Source organism: Lissotriton vulgaris, chromosome 8, assembly GCF_964263255.1.
Source record: "Lissotriton vulgaris chromosome 8, aLisVul1.2, whole genome shotgun sequence".
NCBI lineage: Eukaryota > Metazoa > Chordata > Amphibia > Caudata > Salamandridae > Lissotriton > Lissotriton vulgaris.
In genome coordinates, this window is record NC_141696.1 from 1,151,766,983 (window position 1) to 1,151,793,862 (window position 26,880).

A 26,880-nucleotide genomic window follows, 5' to 3' on the forward strand; every position below is an offset into this window, starting at 1 on the left:
TGGTGTAGACCATGTAGCTGCTTTGCAGGTGTTTGGAAACAGAAAATTTATAAGAAAAGTTCAGTGGCTCCTTTTTTTGCGAGTCGAATGAGCTCTAGGTACTTTGTGAAGTGTGGGTTTTGACAAAGCGTAACAGACCTGAATACACTTCACTATCCATCTTACAAGCCCCAACTTTGAAATAGGATTTCCCAAGTTGCGTTTAAGCAAACGCAACAAAGAGTTGTGTTTTTTTGCAAATATATTTGGTATGACCAATATAATATATCAGAGGCCTCTTAACAACTAATGTATTTAATGATCTTTCTGCGACTGACTCAAGTTGTGCAAAGAAGATCAGCAAGTGAATAGTCTGATTGACATGGAACAGTGAGACAATTTGTGGCACAAATTTCAAGTTAATCTTCAGGACGACCCAATTATTATGAACCACCAAGTAAGGATCCTCCTCTGATAGGGCTTGCAATTCACCAACTCTCCATTAAGAAGTAATTACCATTAGGAAGGCTAACTGCCATAAGAGAACCTGTGTTTGACAGGAATATATAGGCTTAACAGGATTTCAAATGCATTGTGTAAGTTCTCTCTCTGCTCTGGGGTTGACTATGGCCTGCGAAACTCAGGGTAGACAGGGACCAACCTCGGGATAGGTTTGGAACCTGACAATGTCTGATCTATGGAGTGTCAACTGTGCACCTTCTCTCCTCCACGGGAGTGGCAACACGGGCCAAATTCCACTTGACATTCTTGCACTGATGGCATGATTTGGTTTTTGACTAACCTGAAGACTTGTTGCAAAACAGGGACTTGGCATTGGAGGCACCCCGCAACATTGAGCAGGAGGTGACATGATTTGGGGCAGGAACTAGTCTGTCTTTTCAAGAGATATCTGCTACACTTTCTATGTTCTGCAGCATAGAGTTTACCTTCCTGCTTCCTGACTGGCTTCAGGTGCATCAGGGAACATTTGTGGCACGACTTAGAGTTATGACTAGAACCTAGAAACCAAAATCTAACATTGTGCTGACTCAAAATGGACATCTACTTCCTGCAGTCGTCGCACCGCTCGAAGCCTGTGGTCTTGGAGACGAGGCATTTTTCCAGTGCTCTGTTAAATTCTGATAAGTTTTAGGGGTTGGCATAACCAACAAAGAGGGGAGCAGTGCTCCAGACCCACTTCAAAGGGCATGAAAAGAAAGGAGCGAATATCAGCCCTCAGGGGTGGCACCTATATGTGGTTCCGCTGCATTACTTTCGGAGGCGATACAATGCTGTTGCAGAGCCAGAAAGCACTAACTACTCGCACATCTGAGCAAGTGCATAAAAAACAGCTAGATATTCACATGGTGTGGATTCAAATGGTGAAGGCCCTTTAATCAAACATTCGTATCAAAATATTATTTTCTAAGTAATGCTTTCTACGTCGAACCATACACAAATACAAAAAGTGAAATATTGAAGTCAATGATATACATGCAACCAATAGTTGGGCCAGAAGTGTGGCACCCCAAATGCTGGAGTCTGGTGACACCTGTTCATCTTGCAGCCAATACAAGTGCCATGCAAGGAAGGATGGTGCAAGGGTGAGCTAGCACCAAGAGGGAGCAAGGGGATTGCCGCCCACAATAAAAAAAATATGTATATGCATTAGAAAAAGTTAAACATTTGTGTGAAATATCCAAATGTGTTCAGCCAAGTGCTCTGAGCGGATACCAACGCTGGTGCATAGCCTTGTTAGCAAGTGCCAGAAGGACAACAGATAATGGGTATGCATTATGTGCATGGTGCGTAGGTGTGTGCTGACATTCGCTCTAACCAAACAGCTTAAATTGTGTGCTGGAGAGCTTTGAAATAGAGGAGCAAAAATGTCAGGTGTGCATGGCCTAGTTCCACATTTCGAAAGCTTCAATAGTACAGTTTCACTAGGAAGAAGACGGTTGCTACAGTTTGAAACAGCAAGGACCAGGTTTAACAGCAATACATTTCCTGAAGTACCACAGGGTTTTCATATTTAGTTATTCGTTGGTCCCATTTTCATTACTAATGTATTACATTAGTTAAATAAAGTAAATGTGAAGTGATAATGGTACGGCAAAATGAAATGATACCTTTCTCACAAAAATGAAGGAGCAGGATAACATGAGCATAATTTAACATGCCAAAAAATATTTATCTCTTATTAACATAGATGTTTATTTCAAAAGCACTGACATTTTCTCAAAGGTATCAGATGCTGAAGTTCATCTCATCTTCAGTCTTCACAGAACCTGAATATGAGGGGAATAATCAGATTCCTTAAATTTGTTCCAGAGTGTTAGCATCAAGGAGGCTAAAGCCTACTATTCTGCTCAGAGATGGAGAGATTATAACCTAGTGTGTATGCTCAGGAGTGTAATTCCCACCCAATGATGGAATAAGATGAGTGGTGTCTCCCGAAAGTAGAAGGGTGTTTGTCATGTATATATGTTAGGACTCTGAATTTATAATCACAATGACTTTCACCGAACACCATTGTCTAAGACCCAGGCTGGCAGGTTTTGTTTTTAGCAAGTAACACTCCTTGATTATATATAAAACGTTAAAAGCTCACTACACAATAAACAAAAACTGTAATTTTAAGGCATGGATTATAAATGCGTACCTTAGTCATGAAGTCCTCCAGTTGTTCACTGAATGTCCTCGTCTGCTGTTGAATAAACTGCTCACATGCAGACTTCAAGTTGCGGTCCACATCTTTCTTGGAGTCAAAGTAATGCTCTTTAATTTCTGGGGTTCCCTGAAGCAGACACAGAATTTACTCAATTTACTACAAAACTATTTCAAAGCCGACCACTGATGTAATTCTTAAGCAAAACGATATGCAATTCAAAATAAATATGATTACCTGTAGTATGAACTCGAGCAGGGCGTTGTTGCTATTTAGTCTGAAAAAACGTGTAACTGTCCGTGGGTTTAGGATTTTAAATGCTGCATCTGTAAAGGAAAATGTTATCCGTGTTGTAATCATATCAAATCCTGCATTCACAGCACTTGGTTTCTCAGTTTTGGGAGCAGAAGCTAAAACACCAGCAATAGGAAAATGTGCAGTCTAGCTAATCTCACTTTGTCATTAGAGCATTATACTGTGTTGTTATGATTGCAACAAGTAATACATGAAGCTCATCAAAGGCAAAGTTATAACAAATATGGTCTATTAAATTAAAAACATAGGTTTTCAAACGAGTACTGCACACAGCTAATGGAAACTACAGAATGCATCGTCTCACCGAGGACTTTAGTGACGTTTTCAGCAGCTATGAAAGGTTACCTTTATAATAAAAGTAGTAATGTCAGTCGATAAGGTGTTTACCACTACACAGTGATCTGATCAAAATTTGCTTTTCAGGGATGCTGTTAATAAAATGTGGATGGCATTCCTCTGTATATACAACATCTGACATACAAGTAACATCCCAATACACATTTGCTCTATGGACCTATATGTCATTGTCCTATAGCTGATGCTGGTCTGCAACAATATCGTTCTCTATGCTGATAGAGGATTTAGGGCAGTGGTTAATTTGTAAAACAAAATAAATGCTGGGGCGCTCGTCAGGAGCCAGCTTGCACCAGCCCACTTTCCTGTTAGCGCCGCTATGAAAGTGGGGAAGAGGATGTGGCGTAATGGCTGTAACTGCAGACTTCAGCGCTGGGAAACAAGGTTTGAGTCTCGGCGTTGGCTCAACATCCTGTGATTCAGGCAAATCACGTAATCTCACCGTAAATGAATGTGTCCTTATCTGGTACTCAAGAAAAGCATCAGAAACCACCGGCTCAAATTAAGCACTGATGTAGGGTGGATGTTATTGGGTGAAAGCCTATTGACTTAGACTAGCAGAAGCACTATAAGGGTAACAAACACTTCATCTCTGTTAACCAGTAGGAAATGATTATGAAGCAGGTAACCTTGGGAAGAGGAAGCAGCCTAGGAACATTTAGCTTCAATTGATTAAGAAAAAGACTTGTCTTTCTGATCGCACTATGCCAAGTCTTTTATATTTTACCCGAATCTGCAAACCATGTCATGCGTATGGATGCGAGGGTAGGGTATGATATCAGGAGGGAAGGAGGTTGGTATAGTTGGAAAGGGAGGTGTTTGGTGAAGTGGAATGTGAGAGGATGCGGCTAAGGTTGCGATGAAGCTGACAAGAGGCTGAGGTTGAAGTGAGATATTTGAGGTTATATTGAATTGACGGGCAATAGGGGAACTGCTGAGGGCAAATGTAGGCATCAATATGCTATTACTGAGCTATGGAAGGACACAAATGCGGATTTAGAAGCTTTTCTACCATTGCAAATGGCAGCAGCTAAAAGTTGACTACTTACCCTGGCAATTCAATTGTCTGCAGAGTAAAATGAAGGGATTCTGATGCTGATTTGCCCAGGAGCAAGGCACCCAGCATGGGCACATTCTGTGAAAGAGGTTTGCGCCCCAGTTCTTTATTAGATTACAACTCCGGTTTCAATAGTACAAGCAGTATCAACGCTGAGCTTGTCATACACAAGAGTATTATGTAAACAGAGATCAACAGGGGGTAATGCCAGAACTCATTATATAGAAGGAGATTGGCCTACAAAAGTAACAAAGGGCTTCGGGAGTAAAGTGAGACTACTGTCAACCTACCTTTACCCAGCCACGTCCAGGACACGGATAGGCTTCCCAGGCTACCAATCCTCTCTCAGTGATCCCGAAAAAGTTTAGATGAGTCTGGTGTACCAGTACACCTTCTAAAGCTACACATGCTGAATGTCAGACATGGACGGTCAGTGATGAGGCACCACCTCTCAAAGCATCCCTGACACAAACGCTCTAGTGTAGGGCTCACCAGCGGATGTTTACATTCCAGCATGCCAATGCATTCGCTATGAAACATGTAAAAAATGTACAATTTCATCAAAGTGCACTGCAAGGAGATGCACTACATGGGATTTTTCTTTTCGTTTTAAGGAAGGCAGAACTTTGACCATGCTCTGAGAGTCCTCTCTTGTAATGTTACAAACATACAACTGAAGAGCTACTAAGGAAAATGTAAAACACATAACCAAGACCGTGTGCTGCACACAATTTAAAGATTTCTTCTACCAGGGGAAGAAGAGGATTTTGTATGATAGCCTGAAGCCTGGGCAACACATGACATCTTTCAGTATTGACAACATTGTTCCAACGAATCGATGATCCCCTAGCCTGAAAGTGCAACATCTTTGGTGAATCTCTCCCAGATAAAGGTGTTAGGTCTGTAGCTTCTCCCTCAGTGGATGCACAGTGAAGGACAGACGCGGAGGTTCAGCAGAGAAGTGTACCAGCCTCTCCGTCTGGATGAATTAATGGGAAAATTGTGCAGCAGTACGAACTAGGAGGCTGTATCCAGGAGTAAGTCCAGGGAGTATGAGATATGTGTTACGGGAGCACTTTGCCAGAAGCAGATACCTGATTTTAAAGCCGGACAAAGAAGTAAACAAGATTCACCCCAAGTGCATGATGCCAGCCTGAAAATACAGGCTGCCTCAGAGTCAGTGATCCAATTTGAGACTTTGGTAGTTTTAGGCAGCCATAGATGCTTCACCAGAAATAAACTGCTGATGGTAACTGGCGAGTGCTCCTTAAGACATGTCAAACTTCAAGTGACACAGTTACTGAGATGTTTTGTGACAAGGCTAGTGACTAGACCACAAGGCTGCAACATCATCCTACTTTTTCTTCCAATCCCCATCAACCAGCAAACATGAAAGATACAGGAAAAAGTCAATCAAATGAAGGTCTTTAGGGGCTAAGAAATATTACCAGGAGTTTTTTTTCAATAAATCGTCAATCAATATCCCAGAAACATAAGTCCTCATGGCTACTTAATCAAGTCCAAAAAACAGTCCTTCCAGCATATCAGTTACTTGAGATAATTCAAATAGTCATAACTTAGTGAAGGATCATCCATAATTTGCACCATTCCAGACTGCAGGAATTACACTGTGCCCTCTTCCCCTTATTGAATGCGGCCCAGGGGTGGACTCCCCAGACTCTATAATAGCTGGAGGGGGAGGCATGGCTCCTCTCTTTTTACAAAATGTGGCCCACAGTGGCCTCCCCCTAGTATAATGGCCCCCCTCCCTTTAATTAGCGGCCCAGGTGGATTGGGTCCCTAGGACCTTTTCAAGGCTCAGGGAGGAAGGGCGATGGATGCCCCCTCCTCTAAATAAGCAAATTAGTCTCAGGCAGGGGGAGCCATGTGTCTTTCCCCCTTTATTAATTACTTAGTCCTGGAAGAGGGTGTCTAGGGCCTAATAAGGCTCAGGGATGGGGGCCACACGGCCTGCTCCTTTTTATATTGGAACTGGATGTGGTTCCCAGGGCCAAGTTGGGGTCAGGGAGTGGGCTCCATGCCCCCTCCCTTTATTATATAGGTTTTGCCCCAGAGGATTGGGTCCCCAGAGCCTGAAGGCCACCCCTAAGCTGCACACGCCAAAGGCTGCCCGCAGTGTGGGATTAGCAGCCTGCTGGGGTGTGGCCACAGCATCTGGCGGCAAACGCTACTCAAAACACAGTCTCCTAGATGGGACAAACAAATGTTGTAGAGGAATAAGGTTCAAAATAAGATTACACAAGTTTCTCACACCACTCTTTCAGAAAACTGCCATCACATTCAACCCAATAATCCTTGGTTTGATGATAATTTGAAAGAAAAACAGCTTAAAACCTGACAGGAGGAAAGTAGGTGCTGGAAGACCTTCAGCACAGCAGATTTGCGGTTGTATAAAAGTCAACTGAATTGTAAGAACGGATTTTGCACAAAAACCATTTGCAGTGCTTAAATCCTGTCTAAATCTATTATATATGAATATAGTAGGCAAACCTGTTCAAGAACTCTGCGATAGATTGGCCTCTTGTATTAACTCTGAAATCAAAGGGATTTATGCTTATATTGCCACTGCCCAAACACTTTTGAACCCTCCTGTTTGTTTGCTCAACTTTAAGGAAAGGGGCTTGGGCTAGATGTCTTAATATCCAAATCAGGTGAACAGCTCTAGCTAAAAATAAAATTGGGGTCTTCCCTTAATCCTAGACCAGAATTCATGTGGAAAACATTTAGCTGTCTAGTCTTCTCCTCCATTCAGATTTTTCTCCAACTACCTCTACCTATTTGGACAATTCCATTGAATTGCAAGAGCAGAATAATCTGGGTATAATCTTACCTCTGCTAAAAGAAAACCCTAATTTAAACTCAAGGGATATCTTCCCTTTAGTCTTGTGCCCACCCTTGGGAACACTTTGGGAAAATAATACCAAACGGCTTTATTCATTTCTAGAAGATAATCACAGTTTGGATTTTATCCAAGATGATGTATGGAATTGTCGGGCTCTCAGCTATCGAAAAACATTGGTGCATCTCGTATAAAGGTGACACAGCGGGTTGTTGGTTCTCTGTTCGTTGGACACAGTAAACTACTCCGTTCTGGTCAATCGTATGGGAAGAAGGAATGTTACTTACTTGTAATACTAGTTCTGCATCGCAGTTATTCTTACTAAAATCATCTTTCCTTCATTTGTTAAGTTATTTTAACCATATAGCAAATACCTACTGTAAATGCTGCAATGTGAGGTTGGTTTTATTTTCAATATTGCAGTTCTCTATCGAAAAAAGTTGGCCTGTTCCAGAATTATGGAGGTGCAAAAGAACTGTTTAACACTGGAGTGTATACCTCCAATATTAGAAGGAAGAGATAGATAGATAGATAGATAGATAGATAGATAGATAGATAGATAGATAGATAGATAGATAGATAGATAGATAGAGAGATAGATAGATAGAGAGATAGAGAGACAGATCGATTAACATTTTTATAGTATAAATGTGTTCAGTAGTCTTTGAGAAATTAAGGTAGAAAATATTTGTATATCTGGATGGTTGGGTACGAGGGACTCTTGCGAGAGTACCTCTAACCCAGTTTTAAAAAACAGAACGTTCCGATTGGCCCAGGGAGCTTGTTAACCAATTGGGCCTATTCGCTCCCACATGAGTCAGACCATTGAGGAAGCAGCACTCTGATTGGCTGTTAGCAACATGAGAAAAATTTTGCTAGCATCCATTACAGGACTGAGTCCCTTAGTCCCCTGACAAAAGCCCTGCCCCCAAGCAATGTGGGGGCAGAGGAACCCCACTGGGACCAAAATATATATACATTCTTAAAACAACAATTTTTGCCGTGATCCCACTGGACTCTGGCAGGATTGCGGCAAAAAATAAATAGGCTGCCTGCCATTATTTTAATAATTTGGGGAGGTGGATGCGAGTGCCCCCGACCCCATCTCTCGGGGGCCTAAATATGATAAAATAGGAAGGGGGGGAAACAGATACCCGGGGTCGATTTATTAATTTTTTTAAAGTGAGGGGGGCATGCAGACACCCTCCAAAGCCATTAAAGACACCAGGGACTTCATCCCCTGGGGTTGGCTCGATTACTGTGTCCTGGGGTGCCCGACCTCGGGATACAGTAGTTTTCCTGCCCACACTAGCAGGGGCAGGGAACCATGTGTTTGGTCCCGCCTGAGAGCAGAACTTTTAAATCTCCCGCCAAATACGAGCAAACATCCCTTCCCAACCTGCAGTAGTGCACACAGGTAAGACAAGTCTGCTTCCAGCTGGAGTGAGATCTAAACATGCTCCAGCGGGCTGGGAGCAGACTTCTGTTTCCTTCTGGCAAGAGCTATGCCGCCGCCTGCACCATTGGGGAGCCAGCTAGTGCCAGGGGGCCCCTAGGTCTTCCTCAGCAGCCCCTTATTTGAGCTGATCCTGTGCGGCCAACCCACACATGCAGCAATCCCCATGTTGTGCACGGCCAAAGGCCGTGATCAGTAGGAGATTGGCCATAGGGCTGGGCCTTGGGGACCCCCATCTCCATGTGGAACCCCAGCTCCCAGGGTCTTTTTTTTTAAGGGGAGGGAGGCCAATTGGCAACCCTCCACAAGCCTCTTTAGGCCCTGGTTACCCCGTCCCCCAGGGCCAAGCTTCATTTTCAGCCCAAGGGACTCCATCCCCTGGAGTCCGGTGTTATGTGTAGGGGGAGGCGGTAACGCGGTCCAGGGACCCTATCCACTTGGGCTCTGCACATTTTTCAAGGGGCGGGGAGCACCCAGCCTGCCTCCATAGGCTGATTTTGGATCACCGGGGCCAAGCGCATATTGCAATGGAGGGGGGCAAGCGGCCTCCCCACACAGAGCCATGTGAGAACCAACACTGGTGCCATTTGAAACTAGGGCCCGGAAAGGGGATGACCTTAACCCTAGATATCGGTTCGCAGAACGGGGAGGATGGGTGGGGCGGTAAGGAATCTAATACTAACTACTGTTTCTTACAGATATATCGTTACCGAAGGTAAGTAACTTGTTCATCTGAAAGAAACAGGTTAGTATTAGATTCCTTACCTTAGAATAGATACCCGAGCAATACCAACCTGGTGGTGGGTCTGCGAACCAATACAATCCTACACCAGAAAGTCCTGGAGGACCGAACGGCCAAAGAAGCCATCCCTCCGGACTGGACTGTCCAGGCAGTAGTGCCTCGCAAAAGTGTGCAGCGAGGCCCACGTAGCCGTCTGGCAAATGTCCTGCAAGGGGATTCCCCGGCCCAGGGCAGTAGTAGCCGCTGTGGCCCGAGTGGAATGGGCCCTCAGCCCAACAGGAGGCTCCTTCCAAGCCAAAGAGTAGCACGCTTTGATGCACAGAACGACCCACCGAGAGATGGTCCGTTTATGTACCGCCCGTCCCTTCTTCGCACCCACGTAGCCAACAAACAATTGGTCATCCACCCGGAACTGGCGTGTGCGATCCATATAAAATGAAAGCGCACGTTTTGGGTCCAGACGATGGAGCCGCTCTTCATCCTTTGAAGGATGCGGAGGCGGGAAGAAGGAAGGGAGGGTGATGGACTGCCCGATGTGAAAAGCAGAGACAACTTTGGGCAGGAAAGAAGGTCTAGTTCTCAAAATCACCTTGTCAGAATGAATGGACAGGAAAGGAGGTTTGACAGAAAGGGCCTGGAGCTCACTCACTCTCCTGGCAGAGGTGATGGCAACCAGGAAAGCCGTCTTTAAAGTCAGGAGACAGAGAGGACAGGAATGAAGGGGCTCAAAGGGAGCACACATCAAGAAGGTTAGAACAAGGTTCAAGTCCCACTGAGGCATCACAAACGGAACAGGTGGATACATGTGTGTGGTGCCCTTCAAGAATCTTGTTACAATGGGGGACTTGAACAAAGAAGGTTGATCAGGCAGCCTCAGAAAGGCCGAAAGGGCAGAAAGGTAGCCCTTGATAGTGCCCAGAGCAGAGCCCTGCTGGGCAAGAGAAAGAAGGAAGAGAAGAACCTCAGAAAGAGGGGCAGAGAGAGGATCCACAGCCTTTGCTGTGCACCATGCCACAAACTTGTTCCACCGACAGGCGTGTACCGATTTCATGGAGGAACGCCTGGCTGCCAGAATCACATCACAGACTTCAGGAGGCAAGTCAAATGGCCTCAACTGTCGCCGCTAAATCTCCACGCATGGAGGTGGAGGCTGGACAGGTTCGGGTGGAGGACAGTCCCCTGCGACAGAAGGTCCTCCTGAAGGGGCAGGCGGATCAGGGGACCGACTGACATGCTGAGTAGCTCGGGATACCAGTACCCTCGAGCCCAGTCCGGAGCCACAAGGATGACTTGGGCCCGGTCGCGCCTGATCTTCTTCAGGACTCTGGGCAGAAGTGGTATAGGCGGAAAGGCGTATAACAGACCGCAACTCCACTCCCGCCGAAAGGCGTCGCCATGCGAGTGCCGTCTTGGAAACTCCAACGCGCAGAACTGATGACATTGCACGTTTCTTCTGTGTCGAATAGATCTAACCAAGGCTCTCCCCATTGCCGAAAGAGGCCTTGCGCCACGTCCGAGTTCAGACGCCATTCGTGATCCATCGAGCACCGACGGCTGAGTTTGTCCGCCCTGGCGTTCAGAGAACCTGCCAGGTGTTGAACCGTCAGAGTCACGCCCTGACGTTCCAGCCATTGCCAGAGGCGCAGAGCCTCCTGGCAAAGGGTCCACGACCCCACCCCACCCCGCCCTGCTTGTTGCAGTACCACATGGCGGTGGTGTTGTCCGTGAACACCTGCACTACACTCCCGTTGACAAAGGGGAGGAATTGTTTCAGTGCCAAACGAATCGCCCGGAGCTCCAACAGGTTGATATGGAGCCGGGACTCCGCCGGAGACCAGATATCTCTGATCTCTGCCTCTCCCAGGTGGCCTCCCCAGCCCTGGTTGGGGAAGGGAGAGGGATCTGGTTGGGGAAGGGAGAGGGATCTGCCTCTGACCCAATCGCGGTCCGTAAGCCACCACTGCAGTTGTCTTGCAGTGCCCTCTGAGATCAAGACATGGTCGGACAGGTTGCCCTGATGCTGGGCCCACTGAAACTTCAGGTCCCACTGCAGAGCCCGCATCCGCCACCGGGCGTGATGCACCAGAAGGATGCAGGAGGCCATCAGCCCCAGCAGCCGCAGCGTCAACCTGACCGAAACCCGGGATAACAGCTGAAAGATGGGAATCAAAGCCTGTATATCCTGGACCCGCCGTTCCGGAGGATAAACCCGAAACTGCGCCGAGTCGAGAACCCCTCCGATGAAAAGGAGCTTTTGAGAGGGACACAGGTGTGATTTCGGCACATTGATGGAAAACCCCAGCTCGTGTAGGAGGTCTGCCGTAGTCTGAAGGTGGTGGACGACTGTCTGGGGCGAGCCCGCCTTCAACAACCAGTCGTCTAGGTAGGGGAAGACTGAAACCCCTAACCTGCGCAGATGGGCTGCAACCACCGCCATCACCTTTGTGAACACCCGTGGGGCGCTGGTAAGGCCGAAGGGGAGCACGATAAACTGAAAGTGCTCGTGGCCTACCGTGAACCGCAGGTAACGCCGGTGGGCCGGCAGGACGGGGATGTGAAAGTACGCATCCTGCAAGTCCAACGCTACCATCCAGTCTTGCGGGTCGAGAGCAGCCAAGACCTGAGCCAAAGTCAACATCTTGAACTTCTCCTTCCGGAGGAAGCCGTTGACGCTCCTTAGATCCAAGATAGGACGTAGGCCCCCTTTGTCCTTCTTGGGGCACCAGAAAGTAGTGGGAATAGCAACCACGTCCTACTTCGGCCCAGGAACGCGCTCGATGGCCCCCTTGGCCAAGAGGGCTGTAACTTCCTCCTGCAGAAGTGTCAAGTGGTCCCCCGACACACGGTGGTTCTGCGGTGGCATGGCTGGAGGAGTGGTCTCGAAGGGGAGGGAGTAGCCCCTTCGGACGAGCTGCAGCACCCACCTGTCCGATGTTATCATGCGCCAGTGGGAGAGGTGATGGCGAACCCTGCCACCCACCGGCGTCACATGGGCCTGAAAGCACGGACTAGGAGGATTTAGTGGCGGATGCTGCGGGGGGAGGTGTGCTCTGACCTCGCCGCTGTCCCCGACCGCCACCACGGCGGTTCCCACGGCCGCCACCGCGTTGATAAGTCTGTTGCGACGCGTGGTTGGCAGCACGTGTGGGACCGCCCCTTCCTTGGCCACGAAAGGAGCGAAATGAACCCGTTTGCTGGCGCTGGGTCGAGAGACCCAAGGACTTGGCCGTGACCCTGGAGTCCTTGAAGCGCTCCAGCGCGTGGTCCGCTTTGTCGCCAAACAGGCGACTGCCATCAAACGGCATGTCCATCAATGCATTCTGGACATCTGCCGAGAAGTAGGCGGATCTCAGCCAGGCATGGCGACGAATCGCCACCGTCGTGGACATGCTCAGTGAGTCGGTCGTATCAAGACCACACCTGATGGAGTATCTTGCTGCGTCTCGGCCTTCAATCGTAGCCTTGCCGAGCTTGTGGGTGTAGCGGCCCAAGAGGCACGCGGTGTTGCAAGACCGCAGTCCCAGACTCAAGGACGAAAAGACCTTTTTGCCATACTGGTCGTACCTCTTAGATTCCCTGTTGGGCGGGGCCGACGGGAATGCGGTTTGGGAAGTGGAGGCCTGGATCACCAGACTCTCAGGGGTGGGATGGGTGGACAGAAACTTGGGGTCGTCCGAACACGGACTGTGGCGTCTGGCCACGTTCCTGTCAACAGGCGAACCTGAAGCGGGCCTGGACCACGTGCCCAAAAGAACGTCAGTTAAGGCCTCGTTGAACGGCAGCAGTGGCTCCTGTGGGCATGATTGCGGTTTGAGGACCTCAGTGAGGATGTTAGTCCTCACGGCCGCGACGGGGAGCACAAGGTTAAGGGCCTTGGCAGCCCTCATCAACACCACTGAATAAGCTGACCCTCCATGAAGCCACGGTAGGAGGTGAGACAAAGCCAGGGTTGGAAGAGCCGTCCAGACTACTGGCGTCACCCAAGTCACCTGTCCAGTCCACGTCGTACTGACACTCACGGGTCAGAGGGTCCTCAGACCCCTCCCACTCCTCTCCGTAATCTACATCGTCACCATATTCGGAGTCAACAATGTAGACCGGCTCCTCGGGGTTCACAGGCCCCATCGGCGTCGAGCCCGGCGTCGGACGACGCCGGTGTGACTCCGCGTCCGGCGTCGGAGAGGGAATGGGGGCGGCCCCGCCCAGAGCCGGAGCACCGGCGCCGGCCGGAGCCGGAGAACCAGCGCCGCGCAGGGGCGGCGCCAGGGGTTGCCCCGATGGAATCGGCGCCGGAGAGGCCGGTTGACCAGCCGGCGTCGACCCTGAGGGCCCCTGCGGCGCCGGGATCGGAGCCGTCGGCGGGGCCGGAGCACCCGACGGCGTCGAGGCAGGATCACCCGAACCGCTAGGGCCCCCGGACGGGACCACAGGGCCCGAAGGCGCCGCGGAACCCGTCAGAGGAGACAGAGCCCTCATGGCCATGAGGAACGCCTCTATCTCCTCGGGCGACGCGCCTTGCCCAGGGACCGCAGGGTATGGAGCAGGCCGCGTCGGCGACTCACGCGGAGCCGCGGGAGTGGGGTCACCTGAACCCCCCGGCCGCATCGCGCGAGCGTCAGGGGGGGGGGAGTCGGGGGTACGATGACGACGCCCCGACTTCTTGTGCTTCCTACCTGAGGAACCAGAGGAATGGTGACGACTTCCGGAGCGGTGACGGCTCCGCGACCGCTCCCTCGATCGCTCCCTTGACCTCCGGCCGGACCGGGACCGCTCTCGACGCGGGGCCGACACCCGGAGCTCGAGCAGCTTGCGGGACCGCTCCCGTCTAGCTTTATTCGTCAAGGCCCGGCAATCGACGCAGGCGACCACGTCGTGGTCGGGGCCCAGGCACCGGAGGCAGAGTCGGTGATGGTCTGTGACCGACATCGTACGGTCACAGTCGTCACAATTCTTAAAACCGGGCATCCTACCGGCACCGTAGAAGAGTTCAAAAAGGATCAAAGATCAAAAACTTGGTCAAAAGACCGGAGTACTGCACTTCTCGGATCTGCGCTACCTGGCGTGGAAAAAAGAAGAACTGACGTCAGCGCACGGAGGTGGCGTCTATATACTTCAGCGACGTCATCACGGCGCACGACGACGGACGCGGAGCCGCAGGGGACGCCTGCAGACGACGCCTACCGACGCGCAGGGATACTGCTACGCAAATGTTTCCGGATCCAGACTGACGCCTGGGGATATTCTAAGGTAAGGAATCTAATACTAACCTGTTTCTTTCAGATTATGAATTTAAGGGATCTCATATTTCCTTCAGCTTGGAAGATAGGGTAACAGTTCGAAGCATATAGACATTTGTTCCTGGCAGAATAATAATTATTTGATCCAATCCTTAAATTTAGGAGCCTTCCCCACCCCATCTGCACGCCACCCTTCATTTGGCCAGTAGCAATCCAAGCGATATGTAGCGTCTAACCGTCGACTCCACATTCTCAGTGTATCCCAGCAATGCCACCAGTGGAGTGAGCTGCTGCTGTGAGCTTGTCATCTGGGATAGGGTGTCCACCATCTGTATCAAATAGCTTTTAACCGAATGGCATGTCCGAACCAGGTGGAGGAAGTCAGCTCCCTCTGTCCCACATCTGTCACACTTGTCATTGGTGCGCAAGCAGTAGCGGTGTAGCCAGAATGTGGTATCAAAGATACTGTGTAAAAACATATAATGTGATATGCGTAGTCAGCTACTAGCCATTATCTTACCAGTCTGCTGGCAGCAATATAGCAATTGCTTGTCGCTGAGGGTTACTCCCAGCTCGGCCTTCCAACCTAAGCGTGCATCGCCCTCCATTTCAGCTTGTTCTGATTGAGAGCTACAGTGTAGCATTGAGGCTATGTGTGTGGGGTCAGGCGTTTGCAATAGTATATGCAAAGGGGTAAGTGTAGGGCGCTCCAGCAGAAAATCAGGGGTGGGTGCCTTAATGTTATCTCTCAGCCGGATATACAAGAAAATCTCCATCGGGTTTGGTACGGTGCCACCGAAGAAGGGTTCTTAGCTCAGAAAGCTTCCCTCCTGGTACAAATCTCCACATGTGTGATCTCAGTCCCTCAGGAGCATCTGTTTGCAACCCGCTTTATGTGTCACTGGGAGCAGAGGATAGTATAATAATCGTAGGAGCAGGGATTATAGCATAAGCTGCCTGGCCAGTCCCGGACAGGCTGCGGTGGTGCAGGCAGCCATTGTGATAACTTCCCCCGTTTCCTGGGAGCACGTCCCTAAAAAAATGGTTGTTGGGATTGCTGTCATGTACCCCTGCTCTATCACCATGTGCGACAGGGGTGGGGGAAGTGGAGGGGGGTTTTGGAACCAGTACACAGCAAAATGTGCCTGTCCACAAAGAAAATACAATTCTAAATCTGGTGCTTCAAAACACTCCCTCAAAAAGACTATACCAATACAATCCCTGTTACGTACCTAATGCCCTACTACGGACACTCTTTGCCTATATGAAACCTCTGACAGTCACTGAACCTACATTGAGAAATGAAGTGGCTACAAGTCGAAAAGTGGGTACTGTTAACACTATTTACTCTTTGAAGAGCGTTTACTCTGTACAGCACTGTTTGAAGACAGTGAAGTTCTCATCAGAAATACAGCACAGAGTATTAAAAAGTATCTACTAAGCACAGTGTACACTCTATGCTGAACTTGTCCAAAGAAACTATAAACTTAAAATTACCAAGGTGCTAAAGATCATACTACCTAAAGCCTTCAAACTGAGGTGAAAATGTACAGATACCCATCTTCTGAAGCAAAACAAGTGCATACATGGAGCTTAATGACCAAGTTACTTACCTTTGGTAGCGCCTTATCTGGTAGAGACTGTATCTAGCGGCAGATTGCTTACATTTGAATTTCCCAGGTGTCAGACTGGATCCGAAGATTTTTCAAGCAGTACCCCTGCACGCCAGCAGGCGGCGGTGATTGGCTCTACATCCTGTAGCGTAGTTCCTATATTCCCAATAGGCTCTGCGCATTGGAATAATATATCCTATAGATTAGACGTAGGACTGAGGTCGACTAGGTTTCTATCAAATATAATAGACTTAATTGTGTGTGCCAGCTAGCTCAGAGGTCACTAGAAACTTTCTAAAATTCACAAGAAGGGATTAGTCTCAGACAACCGTATAAACATGACAACTTTGTTTCCCCAAGATAAAACCTATCTTCAGAGTTGTGGAAACAATAGATAGATATTTCACTCAGTCAATCGTGCATGCTTCGTTTCACTAGAGGTGCAGAGAAAGTAGAAAGACGGGCGTTTTTAATAAAAGGTTTTATTAGTCTTCTTTCTCAAGCATAAGAAATGAACTGCTACAATCGTAAAACTGTTTGTAAAATATAATGCGTACAGTATAAATCGTAGAATAAAATAATACTGTAAGAGCATTGTATGGTTCCTAAACCATATATAAATACATACAAAAATAACAAAGGCTAAAAGTACTCAACTGGTGCTTCTAAAATACGCCTACCCCATTGTACCTAAGCTTAGTCCGAGGGAAGAAGTAAGTGAGGTGGAGCATAAATGTAGTATTCTTTTGCCAAGAATCTGCTCAAGATTTCTCCAAGGGTCTAATCAGCTCCGTACCTTAGTTTAGAATGAAGAAGATTAGTCTCGGGACTCGATTTTCCAACAACCAAGCAAGGGTAGCTTGGAAACACTGGAGCTGGATTTCTGGGCAGGAGAAAAATCAGCGTATAAGGGCAAGAATCGGGAACTTACAATAGGATCCTAAAATGATACATAACTATCCGAGCTGGAGTGACATCTCGGTACCTATATAAGCGCCACCCAAGGGCACTAATGTCAGCTACTTTTTCACAACATTCCACACCAGGAGCATGGAGCCATGAAGTGCACTGACACTGCTGTGTCCAAACTAGGGCCCTGAAAGGGATCAGCCTGACCCTAGAAATCTGTCAGCAGAGTGGGGAGGATAGGTGGTTCGGTAAGAAATCTACGGTTAAATAAAGTCTCCATCAAATATGGCGTTGCTGAAGGAATAAGCTTGTAAGCCTTCAGGAGGCTGCTTCTTTGCCAATGCGTAGCAGATCTTGAAGCAGAGTATGACCCATTGAGAGATGGTGCGCTTCATCACCGCCCAACCTTCCTTTGCGCCAACATACTCCACGAAGAGGTGGTTGTCGACCTGGAACTCTTGTGTCACTTCATGAAGCAGAAGCACAAAAGTGGACAGAAGGAGGTGCCAGGTATAAGTACTAGTCACTCCCAAGCCATCTCTTGAATCCACCACCAAAAGACTACTTACATCACCTGTCACAGTTCTATAGTTTCCAACATGACAGCTAACCTGCCGAGTAAAGCAGAAACATGATCTTCCACACTGAGCCTGTAAACCTGCTCTTAAGTGTAGGCCTTAACTTAAAGAAGGGTTTAGGAGTGAAGGTTCTATTAAGACAACCATGCTACCATGGCTGACGAAAAATGTTAAACACTATCAAATATGTGCTTGACGCTATATTTTGTATGAAAGTGTTTAAAACTGCAGACAACTTTCTATGTTTTGGTCTTTATGAGCTATTCAGTGACTAAAATAACTTCTAGAGTCAACTGCAACTATGGTAAGAGTGCCAGAGATTGCTGTTATCTTCTCATCAAGGCCTAGGAGAGAATCAACAGCAGAGAACTACCACAGTAAAGGTGTTTTTGGACATCAATGGGTCATCAACGTTATGGGACTTCACATTATAGAATGCATCAAGGAGGAAGAACTACAGGCAAACACACTTGATAGCAAAATGGGTCGCAGCTGAAGGCAAGAGCTCAAAAGAGCACCTTCAGTTCTAAACTCCCAAAACATTAGTATTTATTAAGCAAAAGGAGAATTTCCATGAGAAAAATGAAAACTCCAGCAAGACAAGCTCTTCTTTCGAAGTTGGCGAGCAGAGTTAAACTAGCACTTCTGAACCACTTTGAAGAGGAGCAACCATTTCAATAGGTCTTAATTTTAAAATGTTGCTTCTTGGACTTTGAAGGTGGAAAAAGCTAGTCCAGGTGGGAAGTACCCTCTGTCTGAGTGGTTGACCAGAAAGGAGGAGCTAAATTAAATTAAGCTAAATTAAAAATTAAATGGGGCAAGAGCTGGACATTTTCTGCAGTCAACAAGTAGACATAGATCCGAAGACAGTTCCTGTACTGTGTCATGAATGCATATTTCTCACTGTCTCCAATGAAATGGCAATCAAGAGGTGCACTTCGGGCAGGCTCAGTGGTCATAAGTAATGCCGGAGTAGCATTTAAACTGACATTTGTTGTTGGCGAACCCCATAATTCTAATCTGAAACTATCACAATTGGCACTATGATGAAATCTCTATAAAAGAAATACAATTAATGAAGAAAGATGTGCCAGTTTTATTATGTGTTGATAAACCATGCTCTAGTGGGCGAAGAAAATAAGATTGAAGGTGCAGGCTTGTGCCAATGTTACCCTCTAGCACTCTCACTTCCTTGGACACATACAGGACTGGACTTAATTGAAACGGTAAGAAACCATGTTTGCCTATTTCTGTCAATTTTATGAAGCATCGCACATTTCAACTAGGTAGTCTTGGATATCAACATTAAGAATATGTATATGGAATTATTCTCAGTTGTAATGCAAACACTATTGTGGATTTAAACAGTTGTGTCTGCTATCTACTTGAAAACTTTGAGCAAAATGTTTGAACTATTAACAATCCATGCTCTATGGATAGTGTTTAACCTATGAAACGGCAGACTTCTGCAGAGCACTTGCTCTTACCTTATGTTTCCATGCATTCTTATGGAAAAGCATTGGCGATTCAATTACATTTACCAAGCATGCACCCACACTTAACAAAAACACTTCGGTATCCACAGGTGCAGAGACTACATTGTGGACATTTTTTTCGGCAAAACATGTCCACTAAATGCCAATGAGGAACGCATACCCAATGGGACAAAATCTATGCAAATGACATCGAGGAAACAGCATCCTGAAAGTTTCCAGTTTACGGGAATGCTGAACACTCCACACACTGCATTTCTCGATAAAAATGATACAACGCCATGCTGGAATCTTGTGTAGTTACACATACCAAGAACTAATGCACAAGGCTACCTAGCATTCCATTGAAATCACGGCTGCGAAATGTAATACAGCATAGAGATTTCAAGTGGTGTTACAAAAGCAGAGAGAGAAGAAATGAGTGGACTATTAAAGCCTTTGATATTTGCAGTACGTCACTTTGATTGGATTATCTCTGGCCGTCTGGATATCGGTGCAGTTTGTTGATTTTATATTTTGTTCTAATCCTTTAAAAGCTCAATATAAAATCTTTGGTTGTCAATCCAACTGGCATAGACTTTGGAAATAGCACATATCTGCATAATCAAGCAAGACAACCGAAGAGGTATTTCGAGTTTATATAGAAAACACAGGTTAGGTCGTGGCTTATAGTAAAGTTGAGTTTGTTAGAGCGACCCACAAATCAAAGAGCAAATATTCTGTACCTTTTTGTAAGAATTGCTGCAATATATGCTGCTATCACGCAGTAAAGTTAGGAACTTTGACAATATGCGTGATTAACTACCTGCTTGTAATGACGAATAACAGATTAATTAACTCAGTCAAAGAAACCATCAAATGTTTTGGAGTTAATTTTCTTTTCACTACCCGTCTGTTCTTGGACTTGCGGTAGTAATCGCTTACTAATATTTGATAAACGTAATACTTCTATGATTTACCCGCATCAAAGACCAAGAACTCTCAACACATCACATCAATTTACTTCTCTACAATAGGGCATCAGCCACAAAAAATAAAATGTTTGTGAAAAACAACAATCTAATGACTAATGAAATGCCCTCAATGTGACCAACCATAAGAAATATCAAGCAGAAATGCTGCCAATTCTGTGAGCTAGTAGACTTGGAACAATAAGCTCCTGAGTATGTTGATGTTTTAAATTAAATGACTTATGTTACTTTTATCAAGCAATCACTATTAACCACAGTGTGATGTACATCTACAACCTTTGATTGTAGCATACTGTACAGACTGTCAGGTACGACTAATATTCTCTCTATGTGAAAAATAGATGAACTATCCTATGGTGCCAATTTTAATTATATACTGCTATACTAAAATACACTGAATTTAATGGCAGTGTCCAATTATGCGACAAATGGGTCAGCACCATGTGTTTTTACCCCTAAGCACTTGATTTATAAATATTCATGCAAACAAAAAACTTCTTCCCTAGACCCAAACCTGACATTAACTTAGGACTCAGCTTGTGTTTCTGACAATTACCAACTAACTGTGCCGTTTGTTTAAGTATGGGATACATATAGCTTGAGTATTTAGGGTGGGTGTGAGAGGTGTGTTTGGTCTGTGTAATGTGTTGGGTGCTAAGAGTTATTCAGGCCATGTTAATACTTTGGTACCAGAAGACTGATGTGAACATTCTACGTGTTAGCTTCTTCCTGTCGGAGTTGCCTCCAGCAATGCATCTTATTTTAAGTGAAGAAAGCTTACTTTTACCTGTACTGCATCGAGAAACATCTTTATAGGATAGCAGCTTCACTTTCAGTAAAGGTGCAATACTTACCAGCAAGTACACTTGTCTGGCTGTCAAGACATATTTGTCCAATTAAAAAAGGCACACGATCAAAGTTGTTTGTCAGCCAGAGAATAAACACCATAAGGACATATTTACCCAGTGCCCATTGGCCTTAGCAGCCTCTATGTAAACAAAAAGGTATTATCAATGTTCAAGTGCAATGGAATCCGATATTTATCAGATGTCAGTGGTGAAACCACATGCAGAAAGTAAAGAAAAGAATAGGATAGACAGTAAAGATAAGTTCGTAAGTTAATGCAACAAAATCTAACTAGCAGATAGATTTAGCTTTTGACTTTAACAGCAAGCAACACGCAGACTGAGTTAGTCTGTCTCCTTTGCTTGTGGCTCATGCCCTACCCCTTCTCTTCTTGAATGCCTTCCAATGGAGTTCCGTTGACAGGGGAGTTGTTGATATCCACAATCCCACACACAGGCGATCTGCAATTCCAAACTACCACACAAGCCAGGATAGACCATTACTCACCCACCAAATCCATCTTTCAAATTAATAAAATGTAGAACTCAAGGGCAGGGTTATTGTAACTGCAGGAGTAAGTGAAAGCTGTGACGAACCCGTTTACAGCTTTTGTGAACATGGGGTCGGCCAAAGGCAGATCGTAATGACAATCTGTAGTTGTGTTTTTTTATTGGTTTAATCAACTGAATATGTAGAAATAGAAAGTGTGCACAGGCTAAATAATATTTTAAATCCCGTCCTATTGAAAGACGACACTCTGGTCAACATTTGAAAAAATTCACAAGAAATACATTATTAGGTTGAAATATTCGCTGGCACGCATCTTAAAACAGTTTTTGTACCTTGAGTTGAAAGGCACCATCTGGAACGAGGTGCATATTTCAATCATTCCCTAGAGATTTCGAAAAACTGTAAACTCTGCACACCACTTCCATGTTTCAGTTCAAATCAATAATTAGGTTTGTGTAGACAAAATATGCTTGTCTGAACGCTGGCAGCACAGAGTACTAAGGGTCTAGCCCCGTGTACCAGGGTTCCTTCTACTGGGGGTCTGCTACTTGGCTTTAGACTTTACTTGAATCTGAAATGGGTGCTACACCATAAGTTATGTGAGAGTCAGGAACCTTTTGAGAGTACATACAAACATGAGAATGACTGAATACAACTTACGCTGGTCTCAGTAAGTCAATCAAACAAACCCTCAATCACCCCCTCCCGCAATCAGCTTCACGGTTGTGGTGTGGAAAAAATAATGCTAAGTGTGAGATTAAATTGAAGACAACTGAAAGACCCCTTGGGACATTCTGTATGCACAAACAACACAGCCGTCTTGTGATGGTGGGAGGGGGTGCAGTGATTGGCAATAGAGGAACAGGACCATAAGAACCTGGGACACTAAAGTACCTAGATTTGGAGGAAAGCAAGCACAAAGCATGAGACAAACCAGGGTTTCCAGAAAATGAAAAGGTTATCACTCTGTATTAACAATACCATGACAGGATACGGCACATAACGACCCCTGCTGAGTATGTCTGCATGAGAAAGCATTTGTAAATGGAGCGGAAAGGCTCAGCTTTGAGCATCAACAGGAAAGGTCAGCAGGAGAGCATTAGTTGGAAGCTGTACAGTTCACGACTGGTGAAAGGGTGCGACAGCAGAGAGAAAAAGAAGCTACAAAGATGAACAACTAGTGCACTATATTTGGCTAGCATTAATGAGGCATATCTTTTTGCAGCATGCAAAAGGAGCAAGATATGTTACTCAATTGCCGTTTCTATTTTTGGTTAACAAGCAGATCATTGCAGGTGAACATAAAATAATCCCGCAAACTGCAGGGCACGTCAGGGGCTGTGTAAGCCTCGGCTACTCAGCTCCAACGAGCACCACGTTGCAGTACCTTTTGTTTTCTTAAGGTCCAGGGAAATTTCCTTAATGGTGAATTCAGTGTGAAAAGGAGCAATTTGTTCACGGAGAATCAAAAGATGCTTTATTAAAAAAAGCTGTCCATCAATCTGTGCCTGTAACAGAAAGAAAGAAAAGTAATTAAGTCATGAATTAAAGCACATACGATGATAAAGGCAAGAAGATGATCAGGCAGGACTTTAAGAAGGATTCGTCCTAGTGCCCATCAAACGAATACATTTTGTTAAAGTTTATGCATTTTATTTCTTTATTTAGTTCACAGAGAAAGCAACTGCACAGGGATCGAGGAAGGGACTGGTTAGACGCTAAAGCAATGGAGGGCATGGGCCTCTTAAAAAGAACTATAACTTGGGGTGAACCACCTCCCTAACACCCTTTACTCGATGCCACAGCATTGGATGCACTGATGAGAACGATGCCCCGCGGTAAAGTGCTTAAAGGAGGTGTGCATCGAAGAAGAGGTCTCGCACCCAAGTGACGTCTCTCCGCTTACCCAGCTCCTCCAAGTCACCATTTTATAATGGGATATTTGTTGGTTAGGAGGGCATAAAAATATAAATCTGAAGATGGTTAACTCAAAAACTTGGAGTTCCAAGTGGCAGCATAGAAAACTCGAGCTTTGCTCTGTGTATTGAATATCACTTACAACTTCAAGGAAGAAGCGGAAGGAATAAAAACGGGGGGGGGGGGGGGGAATATATGAGGGGGAGGAGGAGTAGAAGACTCATATAGCACTTTATGCTCCACTTCTCTCGTTTCCAATCATTACAAACAAAAGGGATTACTACTACCAAACTTATGGTGCAAATTCGACAGATCTATAATTCTACCTACTTCTCGGACTATCAAAACACTTGTTAACCCATAAGGAGAGACAACGGATGCTAAAAACACTACCTTATTAAAACAAATCTAAGAAAACGAAACGAAGATGGTCGCTTGAAGCTGGACATTTATACATCTGTACTGCCAACTGCAAATCCTTGGGGCCAAAAAACCCAGCCAAAAGAAGTGAAAAACAAAAGGAACTCAGAAATTCCTCCTGTTCGAACTTTGGTAGCTATTTGCCAGAATAAGATGTTCTAGAGACATCTATAAAGGGTAGTTCATCATTTTGAAACATTTATTAATTAACAAATAATTTCTCTATTTAGTTTCTCGGTAGGTCTTTTGAAGAACATAAATGCATCGAACAGTGTCAGGTAGAGATTGCACAGTCTGCTACACAGTTTGAGCTTAAGCATCCTTTTCATGGCAGCTTTACACCAGTGAGACCAGAGCGGACATAAGGACGGTTTTGGAGTGGGACCGTGAAGAAGAACATCTTATTCAAGGGTAACCAATTGCTATTAGCATATGAAATAGCATCTTTGACAACTCTTTGATAACACTGACGACATAAACTTTAAAAAGTATATAGTACATGAATAACTAGGTTGAAAATGACAAAGTAATTATACTGTAAGATGTGTGCTTTTATCTCAAATCGCTGTCTGCTGACAGAGTACTCAAAAGTATAGAGCGTTAAAAAATGACGAACGACAGAGTAGTCATTATGGCGCTTAAAATAATCAGGCACGGCTCTCAACCCGCAGTCTTGAATAAAAAATGCAGAGACCGCACAAGTCGCATCTGTCCCAGCTCACCGGCAGACCTGCAGACATCTATTCCATTTAAATGGGGTTTGTTTCAGCTCGAACCTGTGTTGATAAAAATGACTAGGGATAAAGAGTCGTTTAAAAATGTTATTGTCTATTTGCTTCATTCTGGCCACTGTCTGTTCTGCACACAACTCTGAATCTCTGTTGCACCTCCCTTGTCTCCCTCGACATCATCCCCAGAGGCTCTGGCGGTACCCAGTGCTGAAAATGAAAATATTTAGTATTTGGTTAGGATGCAAGAATGAGGAGCTGTGGCAGTATTCCTACTAGAGACACAGTCCATATGCTTTTGTTAATTTATTTGCCCCATCCCCAAAGAAACTGAGAACTAAAAATGTAGTTTCAAAGCTACCCTGGCTTACTTTTCTGGCCACAATTCAGCCATAGGTTGGGGTATCGGCTGTATGTCAATGTGTATTCAGTGATCTCAGAGTGCAATACTGTAAGATAGGCAGTTCAAGTGGTTGATGCACTTGCAATGGAGATTGATTCCTACTCTCTCTTAAGAGGTCTGAATCATTGAAAGACCGAAAACAGACTAGAGGAGTAATGTGCCTGCTGCATAGTACTGCGTGTAAACATTATGCGACCGGCTTATACTGGATGCAAGAGAGCTCGGTGGGCTAAACCATTGGCTGCAGAAATCCTCGTTTAACGCTTAAATAACGAATTTGTATCTTGGTTAAAAAAAAGCTCCGTGGATTTAGGGCCTCGGCAAATAGCTGGATGTAATATGCAAAGCATAAAATTCGAATCCATGCAGCTTTTTACTCATTGTTTCCTTCCTCGAATAAATGAATGGGTGCTACTGAGTTAGGTATTAGTAATAAACACCACGTTAAAATTCGTAATAAACACTATGTTAAAAAGTTTCTATTGTCTAATAAGGAAATGGTGATTTTTAGTGTAGACATTTACCTCTTGGCCGACAAATAAAGCAACACATCACTATCTTTTAAAATTTGATGGCTGTAAACTGGGACAAAAATCTACTACCAGTCCTTTAAGTGAGGCATTTGGACCTTAGAGCCTCAAATCTGGTGCTCCGCTCGACACCCAGGGGCGACCCAGGCACCGCTAGGACGATTCGTAGAGCCAGCTCAGAATATAAACCTGCATACATATCAACATATCAAAATACACAAATGACAGAAAGTCCTCTTGTAATAACCTGCACACACCAGGAGTTGACATCTAACAATATTAAACTGACCAACCAGGTTAAAAAGAACAAATAGGAGAAATCACCATAGGCCTCTGAAAACAGGCGTCATTCATAAAGAAACAAAAAACATCTCATGAGTCCTTTGAGAACACTTTTTACCCAAGTACAGAGTTTGCCAAGGATAGTAAAGCAATCTTATCAAGACCTGCACAGCAGTCTATCTGAACACTGTGTGGGAACAAGAGCCACGAAGCAGTGCAAACTAGTTGAGAGCTCAAGAAAGAAGCTCGTTTGGAAGTCGTCTAATGAAAATCAGATTGCCTGAGAAGCTCATTAGCCCTTTGTGAAATCCAACAGGTTCAGCCACATTGCTCACGACAACACACTGAATAAAATTATATTAATAGTCTACTTTGGAAGAAAGGCGAAAGCAGGTCCCTTTGGTGAAGAGCCCTCAGACCTTCAATGGGCCCAAATGGCGCTTTAAATAGAAATGTAAGTGCAGGTTCCCCTTACCGGAATACCTGCTTGTTTACGAGAAGTTCAGGTGCTCTCCAATGAAAGTCTTTGTTGGACTTGGTCCTTTTGGCAGGTTCACCCCTGAACCTTTTGCCTTGAACTCTGACAGGATGTTGGTTGATTTCTAGATTCTGCGCACTTTAGCACTGTGGCCCAGTGTAAAGTGTGCGCGCTCTCTGAGTGCGTGTGGTGAGATGGGAATATGTGTGTCCATGGTAGTTCCTGATGTGTGGGGAGTGCAGGGGCGAGTTTGGTATGTGCGAACCCGTGAGATTAAATGCTGTGCGATGGTGTGCGCAGATTTAATGTGACTAGTGGAGAAGTGCCACTTTTAGAAGTTGAAATTTCTGTGTGCAGTGAATGTGAATTGACTGTCTGGCTTGTGATTGACAGGAGCTGGCTGGTGTACTTGGCTCCAGGGGTCAGGATGGGTCTGCCCGGTGGTGAATGGGGATATCTGCATGTGGATGGGAGGGAGGAGTTGCACCTGGGACCTGAATAGGGCTAGGCCTTCCCTCCAAAATGCTGGCTTCA

At 45.7% G+C, this 26,880-nt stretch overlaps 1 protein-coding gene across 1 annotated transcript in view; it reads right to left on the minus strand.

Annotated features, from left to right (window-relative positions):
• COG3 (component of oligomeric golgi complex 3) overlaps positions 1 to 23,515 on the minus strand; it is a 139,215-nt gene extending 115,700 nt beyond the window's left edge. The window contains exons 1-4 of the mRNA XM_086936236.1: positions 23,495 to 23,515; positions 22,976 to 23,096; positions 2,885 to 2,973; positions 2,642 to 2,776 (exon numbers count right to left, since the gene is read on the minus strand). Coding sequence (XP_086792362.1) covers positions 2,642 to 2,776; positions 2,885 to 2,973; positions 22,976 to 23,096; positions 23,495 to 23,515 — 366 coding nt within the window. The remainder of the gene's footprint in view (positions 1 to 2,641; positions 2,777 to 2,884; positions 2,974 to 22,975; positions 23,097 to 23,494) is intronic.
• Between the last annotated feature and the right edge of the window lie 3,365 nt (positions 23,516 to 26,880).